The sequence below is a fragment of the Bison bison genome, unplaced genomic scaffold (genome assembly GCF_000754665.1).
Source record: "Bison bison bison isolate TAMUID 2011002044 unplaced genomic scaffold, Bison_UMD1.0 scf7180017864382, whole genome shotgun sequence".
Taxonomy (NCBI): Eukaryota; Metazoa; Chordata; class Mammalia; order Artiodactyla; family Bovidae; genus Bison; species Bison bison.
In genome coordinates this window covers 6,708,082-6,720,253 of record NW_011494954.1, presented here as the reverse complement: position 1 = coordinate 6,720,253, position 12,172 = coordinate 6,708,082, and the positions used below count along the sequence as shown (strand labels likewise).

The 12,172-nt window shown below is 35.0% G+C and overlaps 1 protein-coding gene across 1 annotated transcript in view; it reads left to right on the top strand.

Annotated features, from left to right (window-relative positions):
- Positions 1-12,172, top strand: part of MSH4 (mutS homolog 4) — a 98,151-nt gene that overhangs the window by 17,252 nt on the left and 68,727 nt on the right. Inside the window, exons 3-6 of the mRNA XM_010857610.1 lie at positions 3,112-3,272; positions 4,529-4,639; positions 7,211-7,326; positions 8,252-8,425. Coding sequence (XP_010855912.1) covers positions 3,112-3,272; positions 4,529-4,639; positions 7,211-7,326; positions 8,252-8,425 — 562 coding nt within the window. The remainder of the gene's footprint in view (positions 1-3,111; positions 3,273-4,528; positions 4,640-7,210; positions 7,327-8,251; positions 8,426-12,172) is intronic.

Genomic DNA, 12,172 nt, shown 5'->3' with positions numbered 1-12,172 from the left:
CTGGTGTGTGAGATGAGTACAATTGTGCGGTAGTTTGAGCATTCTTTGACATTGCCTTTCTTTGGAATTGGAATGAAAACTGACCTTTTCCAGTCCTCTGGCCACTGCTGAGTTTTCCAAATTTGCTGGCTTATTGAGTGCAGCACTTTCACAGCATCATCTTTCAGGATGCCTTATAATTTCATATGCTTTATAAAGCTGTTCTGTATTACATTGAATTCTTATAACAATTTTGTTTAAAATGTTTGGTATTTAAAAAGGTTAAACTGTTCTATACATCAGTGTCTCTTTTGCTGTCTCGTATACAGGGTTATCGTTACCATCTTTCTAAATTCCATATATATGCGTTAGTATACTGTATTGGTGTTTAGAACTGATGTATAGAACAGTCTTATGGACTCTGTGGGAGAGGGAGAGGGTGGGAAGATTTGGGAGAATGGCATTGAAACATGTGAAACGTCATGTATGAAACGAGATGCCAGTCCAGGTTCAATGCACGATGCTGGATGCTTGGGGCTGGTGCACTGGGACGACCCAGAGGGATGGTGTGGGGGGGGAGGAGGGAGGAGGGTTCAGGATGGGGAACACATGTATACTAATTAAATAATTTTCTATTAAAGAAAAAAAAAAAAAAAGAGTAAATAGCTTCCAAAGGAGATTTGAGGGTCTTGCTTTCTGAGCAAAGTTTGAGTTTTACTGCATGGATATATTGGCAAATCTCTGTCTTTCTCACTAGCTGGTTTTTTTTGTTCTTGGTGAGGTTCTATAGAAAGGAAGCTTCCGGGTCTCTGAATAAAAAAAATAAATAAATAAATAAATAAATAAAAAGGTTAAACTACTTACCTGAATATTTACGGTCTGTGAGGCATAAATTTCAAAATCAGTAATACATATAGTGGTTAAGAGTGCCAGGTCTGGATTCAGACCACCTGTGTACACATTCTACCAGTTCCATTAGAGCTTCAGTCTCCTTAGAAGTAAATGGAGAAATTAATGTTGTCTATTGATAGAGTCAAATACAAAAAAGGCCTTAATCACCTGTATAACCTCGATGATGTGGTCACTCACCTGGAGCCAGACAGCCTGGAGTGGGAAGCCACATGGGTCATAGGAGGCACTACATAAACAAAGCTAGTGGAGGTGATGGAATTCCAGCTGAGCTATTTCAAATCCTAAAAGATGATTCTGTGAAAGTGCTGCACTCAGTATGTCAACAAATTTAGCAAACTCAGCAGTAGCCACAGGACTGGAAGATGTCAGTTTTCATTCCAGTGCCAAAGAAGGGCAATGCCAGACAATGTTCAAATTATCATACAGTTGTGCTCATTTCACATGCTAGCAAGATAATCCTCAAAATCCTTCAAGCTAGGCTTCAGCAGTGAACCAAGAACTTCCAGATGTATATGCTGGATTTAGAAAAGGCAGAGGAGCCAGAGATCAAATTGCCAATATCTGTTGGATCATAGAAAAAGGAAGGGAATTCCAGAAAAATCTACTTCTGCTTTATTGACTACACGAAAGCCTGTGACTGTGTAGATCACAACAAATTGTGGAAAATTCTTAAAGAGATGGGAATAACAGACCACATGACTTGCCTCCTGAGAAATCTGTATGTAGGTCAAGAACCAACAGTTAGAACTGGACACTGGTTCAAAATTGGGAAAGGAGTATGTCAAGGCTGAATATTGTCACCCTGTTTACTTAACTTCTATCTGAGTACATCATGTGAAATGCCAGGCTGGATGCATCACAAGCTAGAATCAAGACTGCCAGGAGAAATATCAACAGTCTTAGATATGCAGATGATACCACTCTAATGGTCGAAAGTGAAGAGGAACTAAAGAGCCTCTAGATGAGTGTGAAAGAGGAGAGTGATAAAAGCTGGCTTAAGACTCAACATTTAAAAAACTAAGATCATAGCATTCAGTCCCATCACTTCATGGCAAATAGATGGGGAAAAAGTGGAAACAGTGACAAACTTTATTTTCTTGAGCTCCAAAATTGCTGTGGATGGTGACTGCAGCCACAAAATTAAAAGACCTTTGCTCCTTGGAAGAAAAGCTATGACAAACCTAGACAACAAATTAGAAAGCAGAGACATTACTTTGCCAACAAAGGTCCATACAGTCAGAGCTGTGGTTTTTCCAGTAGTCATATACAGATTTGAGAATTAGACCATAAGGAAGGGTGAGTGCCAAAGAACTGATGCTTTGAAATTGTGCTGGAGAAGACTCTTGAGAGTCCCTTGGACTGCAAGGAGATCCAGTCCAACCTGAAGGAAATCAACCCTGAGTATTAACTGGAAGTACTGATAATGAAGCTGAAGCTTTAGTACTTTGGCCTCCTGATGTGAAGAACCCAACTCACTGGAAAAGATTGATGCTGGGAAAGATTGAGGGCAAGAGGAGAAGGGAGCAACAGAGCATGAGATGGTTGAATGGCATCACTGACTCAATGGACATGAGTTTGAGGAAACTCTAGGAGTTAGTGAAGGATAGGGAAGTCTGGTGTGCTATAGTTCATGGGGTTGCAAGGAGTTGGAGATGACTTAGTGAATGAACAGCAACAATTGATAGAATCATGGTAACAAAGTTAATTCAAGTAAAGAACTTTGAACATTCTTGGCACATTAATAAAATATCCAACCTTATACAGATATCTAGTTTCTACAGTTTGTAGCTATATGATTTATACTATATAAAATGCATTTGTGTATATTATGCCATTTGATCCTTTCAGCTACCGTATTTTGTGATTTTTGATTACTTACTATGAAATAATTTGCTCAAATTCAGATAGCTTTTAAATGACAAAATAAGATAAATAATGTTTTCTTATCCCAAATTTAGTGTTTCTTTATGATTTCATTCCAGTAAAATGCAAAATAAGACAATATGTGATTTATTATTTCTAAATGTGAAGTTAAGTTTTGGCAAAATAGAGAATTAACATTTTTATTTGGTCTGGATATGGAAAGATTTTATTTTGATGAGGAAAATAAGATTTTTTCTTGGATATTAAAACTCTGCCATTGATTTGGTGCTTTGAGATCTTATGAGAAAGAACTATAAATTATTATGTTTATATGTTTTCTTTCAACAATTTTGACAGCTACATCCTCATCTGCAGTTTCTGCACACTCTCCTTCAGTTATTGTAGCTGTTGTAGAAGGGAGAGGACTTGCCAGAGGTGAAATAGGAATGGCAAGTATTGATTTAAAAAGCCCACAAATTGTATTATCTCAATTTGCGGACAATACAACATATGCAAAGGTAAGTATTTATACTCCTAGAAAATGGTTCATCTAGAGGGTACTTTGAAGATTTTCAAGTCAGTGCGTCCCTAATTAGTTTACTTTTTGTTAGAATAATGGTTATTCATTATTGCACCAATCTAGGTTACTATGAATTAAAAGAAACATTTTTTACATCTGATTTTAATTTTTAAATATTATTTTGTTCTGAAATAACATGTTTTGCTGTTATTTGAATATTCCAAATTGCTATTAATGTTTCTAAAATTAATATCTTCTAATAATTCCTGGACTTAGTTCAAAAATAACATGTGTCATAATGCTATCTCCAAAGGATTGTTTCCACAGAAATGTATTTTAATTTTATTTTCTAGAAATAAGGGAGACTAGTGTTTTAGATCAGTAATAATTTAGTCCCTCAACTCCTTGCCTTCACTTCCTATCATTCATCATTAATTTGAGCCACTGGTCTGTTGTAATCTCTATATTCTAAAAAGTTATTTGACTCAAATTCTGTTATGAAAAAATATTAAATACTATGTTATTTTTAATGTTTTATTATTCCTTATTTCTTTATTGCATTCCCTTTTTTGGTTCCCTAATATGTAGATTTCCTCTCTCTACCTAATAATTAACTTTTTAGTATGCTTAACAACCTAAATGATATTAGTACTATGTATCTGGGTATTTCACATTTCTTTGCAATTTAAAAATGATAGGATAAAAGTTTTTTTTTTTTTAACTGGAATGTTTGACATATTAAGAATTTTTGTGTCTAGGATAGTTCTAATTTACCTGACACTGTGAAAAACATCAGTCATAAAACAGATGTTTCTCATCTGTGTTTCTGTACTTTTCAGCTTCTAAGCTGTACCAATGTGGCCATACTGATTGAGTCACCATAGTTAGCTATTGAATGTTTATGTTTTTCATGGAGATGAATAAAATACCGAGTAGATGATTTTACTAAAAACATTGTTTTTAAGGAATGCCTACTCGATAAGTTCAAATTATTTGGGGGCTTACAGCTGATACAAACTATTGTAAGTAAAATACAGCCTATGTTTATGATAATATATTTATAATTTTATAGAATGTATGTTTAACATAGCACCATTAGAAATATGTTTAACTGAAATATAATTAGGACAGTTGTGATTTTGTATATCTCTGAATTAATTATAAGCATTTATCTCTCAGAAAAATATGAAACATTTTTGGTTTTAGAGACTCCTAAGCCTACATTTAAGAGATTATTTATTCAAACAATTTTAGGTGATCACTAAACTTAAAATTTTATCACCTTTGGAAATAATAATGTCAAATACTGCTTGTGTTGTGGGAAATTCAACCAAGTTGTTTACTCTTATCACAGAAAATTTCAAGGTAAGTGATTTTTAAATTCTCAATAGTAACATTCAAGATCTTCATATTTTTAAAAATCCATTTTAAAATATATTAAATAACAATAATTTGACTAACTTTATATTTACCATAATGTACTCACTAAGTACAAGTCCTAAGCTAAGGGACTACTAATACATATAATTAGTAGTGGGAAAGATTGAAGGCAGAAGAAGGGGACAACAGAGGATAAGATGGTTGGATGGCATCACTGACTCGATGGACATGAGTTTGAGCAAGCTCCGGGAGTTGGTGATGGACAGGGAAGCCTGGCATGCTGCAGTCAATGGGGTCATAAGGAATCAGACACAACTGTGCAACTGAACTGAATACATATAATAAAGATGATGAATTCACTTATTTAATTTGGTACTCTTGATATACTTTGAAAAAAGAAAAATGTTTTAGGTAATAAGGGGTTTTTCCAGAGTATACAGGAGGCAAAAAAGTAACTTCTTCCTTCCAGTGTCCATATATGAATTCAAGAGAAGGACCCTGAACTGTTCCTGTTTTGTTCATGCTCCCACATGTTATATTAATCTCTGTTTCTGGGGGTAGAAGCACTATGATTGATTAATCCCTGGTCATTGACTTTTTGCTGTGGGGCACAGAGTACTGTAATTGACAGTCCTAAATGGACAGAGCAACATAGAATGTGGGATAGATAAATCCTCTGAAGGTGAAAACAACATATATCTACGACCCTTGAGATGTAAGGCGATATAGCCTAGTGCTTAAGGACAGATGAGCCAGACTGCTGTGGTTTCAAATCCTGATTCTAAATGACTGTGTGCAAGTTAAGTTACTCAACCTTTTTCAGTTCAGTTCAGTCCCTCAGTCGTGTCCAACTCTTTGTGACTCCATGAACCGCAGCATGCCAGGCCTCCCTCTCCATCACCAACTCCCAGAGTTCACCCAAACCCATGTCCATTGAGTTGGTGATGCCATCCAACCTCTTTAAACTTCAGTTTTTATTTGTCAGTAAAATAGGGACAATAATAGTATCTACCTCCTAGAGAGCTGGTATTTTATATCGGGTAATCAGAAATGGTCTCATTGGTGAGGTTTCATTTGGGCAAAGTCTTGAAAGGAGTGAGAGTGAGAGAGCCATAAAAGTACTGCATGCATGCTTAGTCACTAAGTCTTGTCCAACTCTTTGAGATCCTGTTGACTGTTTGCCTGCCAGGCCCCTCTGTCTATGGGATTTCCCAGGCAAGAATACTGGTGTGTGTTGCCAATTTCTTCTCCAGGGTATCTTCCTGAACCAGGGGTTGAACAGGTGTCTCCTGCATGTCCTGCATTGGCAGGCAGATTCTTAACCACTGAACCACCTGGGAAGTCCTATAGAAATACTGAGTTGGCCAAAATGTTTGGTCAGGTTTTTCCATAACATGAAAAATCCCAACGAACTTTTTGGCCACCTCAATATTTTGTATGAAAGAATCATAAGCAGAGGGGAAAAAAAAACAATGTTATTATTGTTGTTAACATTATTATCACACTTACCATAAAAAGACCTCAATTAAATAAGCAGTATGAAATGGAAGAAACATGGACTTCGTAGTCAAAGAAATCTAAATTCAAGTCTGAGCTCTGGCATATGTCAATTCTTTGATATTAAAAAAGTTACTCGGCTTCTCAGAATTTGACTTAGAGGAAAATTGTAGATAAGTATGACTTATGTCATAGAGTTATACTGGGAAGATTAAATGAGATAACTGTTCAGTCTTGAGACCTATCAAATTCCATACCTGCTTGTGACTTTATTTTTTCAGTCTTACAACTCTTTCAGAGTCCATTGCTAATATATTGCCTTTTTTACCTAATACTTTTATTAAAAATAAGCAGACCTTCTATTTTGCGATTGCATGCTTTTTAAAATTTTGCTCTTTTAAAAAAAGTTCCATTATCTCCTTTTCTTTATTCTGTAAATTAAATTCACCTCATGTAGATAATATTTCATAGATTTGATATCTGGAATTGGTATTTTTTGCTTTCCCAACTAGTATATTATAATATTTACCCTCTCTCAATTATGATAATATATTGAAAGTGAAAGTCACTTAGTCGTCTCTGACTTTTTGTGACCCAATGGATTATACAGTCCATGGAATTCTCCAGGCCAGGATACTGGAATGGGTAGCCTTTCCCTTCTCCAGGGGATTTTCCCAGCCCAGGGATCGAACTCAGGTCTCCTGCATTGCGGGCAGATTCTTTACCAGCTGAGCCACCAGGGAAGCCCAATATGATGCTGAATGCAAAACCTTTGTTGTTGCTGTAGAATAAAGTTAGTAGGAGTCAGAGACTCATTTTTTTTATTATTGTACTTAAATTTCATGCGAATATAGATTAATAAGAGCTACAGACTACTCAAATTCACTTAGCAAATAACTAGAAAAACTTATTTAACTCTAGAAAATAATAAATCATGAAAAATAAGCTTTGCACAATATTTTAAGCCACCTACCCATGTATGAGCATGTGTTTAAGAAAGCAGTTTTGGGCAAGTGCATGAAACTTAAAATTTATCTTGAAATTAAAAATTCTTTTCAGAATGTTAATTTCACTACTATCCAAAGGAAATACTTCAATGAAACAAAAGGACTAGAATACATTGAACAGTTATGCATAGCAGAATTCAACACTGTCCTAATGGAGGTTCAGTCCAAGTAAGTTAAGATTTGGGGCAAGTAGTAAGTCCCTAGTGTGTATTCCAGGAGGGAAAGGTCTTTTGTCTGTTTTGTTCTTTGCTATATCCCTACCACCGAGAAAAATGCTGAGAAAGTTTCATAAAACACATTCAGTAATTACTGAGTAGTAAAGTAATTAACTGAAATTTATACACAGGGCATATCTTGCTGACTTAATTTATATAGAATTTCTCCAAATTAGTCATAATCTATTGCCCTAATCATTGCTGCTCACTTTAACTTTGAAATGAAAAGCTTAAGTGGCCAGAGCTACTAGAAGTGTGAGGGCACAGAAGTGAAACACAGGTAAAGCTGTGTTCCTGTTACCTCACTCCTTTACCCCTTCGAAATGAGACAGGAAATGATACTTTTGGAATGGATATTTTTTAGAACTTGCTGAACAGATACTTTCTTTGAGCCAGGGAGGACTATTTGTTCACTAAGTTAATCATGACGATCTTTTCTCACCAAGATCCTATACATTATAGGATGTATATAGGAATGAGGTACGTTCCTATACATTATGATCTCCTGACTGTACCTTTTAAACCCTCAGACTGTCTCAATATTATTTGAATACGTACTTAGAATGGTACCATTGAGTGTTGAATTCTAACGTGACTTACTGGGAATCCATTTTGTATTCTTTTAACTTTATTCTTTAAACTTATTCTTTAAGTCTCAGACTTCAGAGAATTGTCTGTTTTTATCAACTTTTATGCTTTAGAGGTAATTTAACTAGTCATCCAAAATGAGGAACACTTGGAGTGCTTTTTCCCTTTGAATTTAAGCAATGTTATGCAAATATTTATAATTATGTTATAAAAGTAAAATAAATGTTTTCCTTTATAGCAATACTTTTATTACAGAGATTTATAGTGGTGTATCATTGGTTACCTTACAGATATTACTGCCTTGCAGCTGTTGCAGCTTTATTAAAATATGTTGAATTTATTCAAAATTCAGTTTACGCACCAAAATCGCTAAAGATTTGTTTCCAGGGTAGTGAACAGACAGCCATGATAGATTCATCATCAGCCCAAAACCTTGAATTACTAATTAATAATCAAGACTCTAGGTAAGATTATCCATTTTTTATTAGGAAATATATCAGTATATTTTATTATCATATTTTTCTATGAATAGTTACTTTATATTTTTTAAAGTTGTTCAGTGGAGAAATATTGAAAATAAACATTTTTAATATTTATACCATTGTTGCTGAACTGCTCAAATGTTTTCACCAAAATCAAGTTTTAAAAAGATATTTTTACTAAATAAGAAAAAAAAAAATCTGACAGCCATTTCAAAATTAAGCAGAAGACTTGAACAGACGTTTCTCCAAAGAAGATATACAGAGGTACAATAAGCAAGAGCTCAACATCACTATTTGTTAGGGAAATACATATCAAAAACAGTTATCACTTCCCACTGTTAGTATAGTTATTATTAAATAAATAGGAAGATAAGAATTGGTAAGGATGAAGAAATTAGAATCCTAATCCATTTATGGTAGGGATATAAAATGGTGGAGGCACTTTGAGAAACCATGTGGTGGTTCCTCAAAAAGCTAAATTTGGCATTACCATACAATCCAGAAAGTCTGCTTCTTGGTATATACCCAGAAGAACTGAGAGTGGAGATTCAAACAGATACTTGCACACAAGTATTCATAGCAGCATGATTCACAGTAGCCAAAATGTGGAAACAAACCAAATGTCCATCAACCAGTGACTAATAAAATGTATACAAATAAGATGTATACATATAATGGAACATCATTCAGCTTTAAAAAGGAATGAAATTCTGCCACAAGATGTATGAACCTTGAAGACATTGTGTTAAGTGAAATACGCTGGACACAAAAGGTGAAGTACCTAGAATAGGCAAATTTATGGCAACAGAAAGTAGACAGGTTATCAGGGGCTGGGGAAACTGGGGAATGGGAGAGTTATTGTTTAATGGATTCAGAGTTTATGTTTGGGATGATGAGAAAGCTCTGGAAACGAATGGTAGTAATGGTTGCACATTATTGCAAGTATACCTAATGGCACTGAATAGTGAGCGTAATATGGTTAAAATGGCAAAATTTGTGTTTTGTATGTTTTACCATAATAAAAAAGAAGTTATTGTGTGCAGAATACTACAATGCTGAAATAACCAGTTTTAAAAGCATTAAATACAGGAAATTCAAGGGACTACATAATCATTTGAGAAGATGAAGTAGTTGAAAATGATAAAAATGGTCTTTGTGTATGACTAGATTGCTGGTTTTATTGGTTTATTATTAGCTTCAGTTAGATGAATATTGATGGTAAACATGAATGAAAGGGAGAATGGGAGGTTGCTCATGTGTTTGTGCATATGTGTGTGTTGTCCATGTACATACACACTGTAAACATGAGGTTTTGTAAGATTTCATAATGGTTGAATAAACTAGAATCAAAATGTCATTAGAAGATAATGTAATCAACCTGTGGTGGTGTTTATAGTAGGGATAAACTATATGGTTTAATAAGGGTTCAATTTGGTACAAAGAATTAGTGAGTCATGGTTTATCTCCTTAAGGAATTATAGTCCGGAGGAGGAGACTATAGTATCATAGATCATTAACATGTACTAAGTACATCAGGCCCTCTGTAACCGAGGGACCCACTGTTGGTTGAATTCACAGATATGGAACTTGTGAATATGGAGGGCCCACTGTAGTAGGCCATTTTATATAAAGGACTTAAGTATCCATGGATTCTGGTATCCGTTAGAGGTCTTAGAGTCAATTACCTATAGAAAGGGTCGACTGTATGGTGATGAAAATTTGCATAAAAAATGATGGGCTCGTAGCAGAGAGAGAAAGTTAATTTGGCTTAGTTAAGGAGTAAAAGAATTATTATAGAAATGGTCTTCTAGAGGGGATAATACCTTGACTTTTTTTTTTTTAGCCCAGACATGAGTTTTGAAATATAAATAGTTTTCCAGTTTAAAGAGTAAAACAAGTAGTAAGACAGTGAATAAAAAGGTTTTGAAAGCATGATTTTCAATATAGTAATATGTGCAAGGAAACTTAAACTATTTAGTTTGGTAAAATGCAGGTTGGGAGTAAGTAAGCTTGGAGTAAAATCTCAGCTTTTAGTAATTAATATATCGATAACCTCAGATATCAATAAATACAAATTTTAGTATTAAGAGTATTGAATAGAATAAAGAGTGCTTTAGACAATTGAAGCCTTAAGGTGCTTGTGCCAGTTTCAGAGCTTCAGTGTAAATATTTCTGTCGCTTTGTGCGTTCTTATCTTGGCTTTACTTTCCACTATATGAAATCTCCAGACATATCTAATTTTGTTTATTATTTACTTCAGTCATCAAGAACAGTTTAGATCTATCTAGGTACTGTTGGTACTACTTTTAGTAAAGTAGGAATACTACTGTATATACTACTTTTTGTCATCCATCAGTGTAGTGACCTCTGCACCTTTGCAGTTCCACTGGATAATGGTGATCTAAAATTATAACCTTTTACAGGAGAATGTAATTAATAGTAGTTATTCCTTTCTAGCTTAGTGAATAAGTAATATTTTTTCTGTTGCCTGGGAAAAGATAAAATAATATCTGGATAAACTACTCTGTTGTTGACTTTCTAAGTTAAAATAACATAGGGTAATATAGACAGTCAATAACTAAGGCTGGTAATTATTACAAAGGGTTTTATACTCAGTTTTACTTTGTCACATTTCATAGTTAATCATTGTTTGACCATTGTCATCATCAAACATTGCTTGAGTTTCTGCCATATATTAAATGATAAGATATTTGACCTTCAAGAGTTCATATTGTAGTTGAGAGGAGAAATTGAGGTCTTTTCCCTGACTTAAACCAAAGAAAATTAGGTTGAAAGATGAGCATGCTACCTACTAAACTATCTGGATAGCTCTAATGCTTCTATGGACTTGTCACTTGTTCAGTATAGTTTCCATCATTGATTTCTATAGCAAATGGCAGGTTTAGGTGTGCTCCCTACTTTTGTTCCTGCAAAAGACAAGTTCTCAAAATTGTACCTGTGACTTACCTATGATAACCTCCTGATTCTCAGCCAGGGCTTGATTTGAGTAATTTCTTAAAAATATGTTTAAATTGATATACTAAAAATTTGATAGTCTGATAACTTAAATCATTTTTATTTCCTTTCTTCTCTTAACCCAAATTCAGTATGTCAGTAAATCCTCTTGATTCAGCCTTTAGAGTACGTTCGTATTCTGGGTCTTATCATTTCCAAGTCTACAAACTTAACACCGTACTTTTACTGCTCAGTTGCTGAGTTGTGTCTGACTCTTTGTCACCCTTTGGACTGCAGCCTGCCAGGCTCCTCTGTTCACGGGATTTTTCAGACAAGAATACTGGAGTGGGTTGCCCTTTCCTCCTCCAAGTTATCTTCACAACCTAGGGATTGAAGCTGCGTCTCCCGTGTCTCCTGCATTGTAGTTAGATTGTTTACCTGCTGAGCCACCAGGGAAGCCCCCACAACTCTAATCCATACCTCCATCATTTTAGCCTGGACCCATCACTTCATGGGAAATAGATGGGGAAACAGTGGAAACAGTGTCAGACTATTTTTGTGGGCTCCAAAATCACTGCAGATGGTGAATGCAGCCATGAAATTAAAAGATGCTTACTCCTTGGAAGAAAAGTTATGATCAACCGAGATAGCATATTGAAAAGCAGAGACATTACTTTGCCAACAAAGGTCCATCTCGTCAAGGCTATGGCTTTTCCAGTGGTCATGTATGGATGTGAGAGTTGGACTGTGAAGAAAGCTGAGTGCCAAAGAATT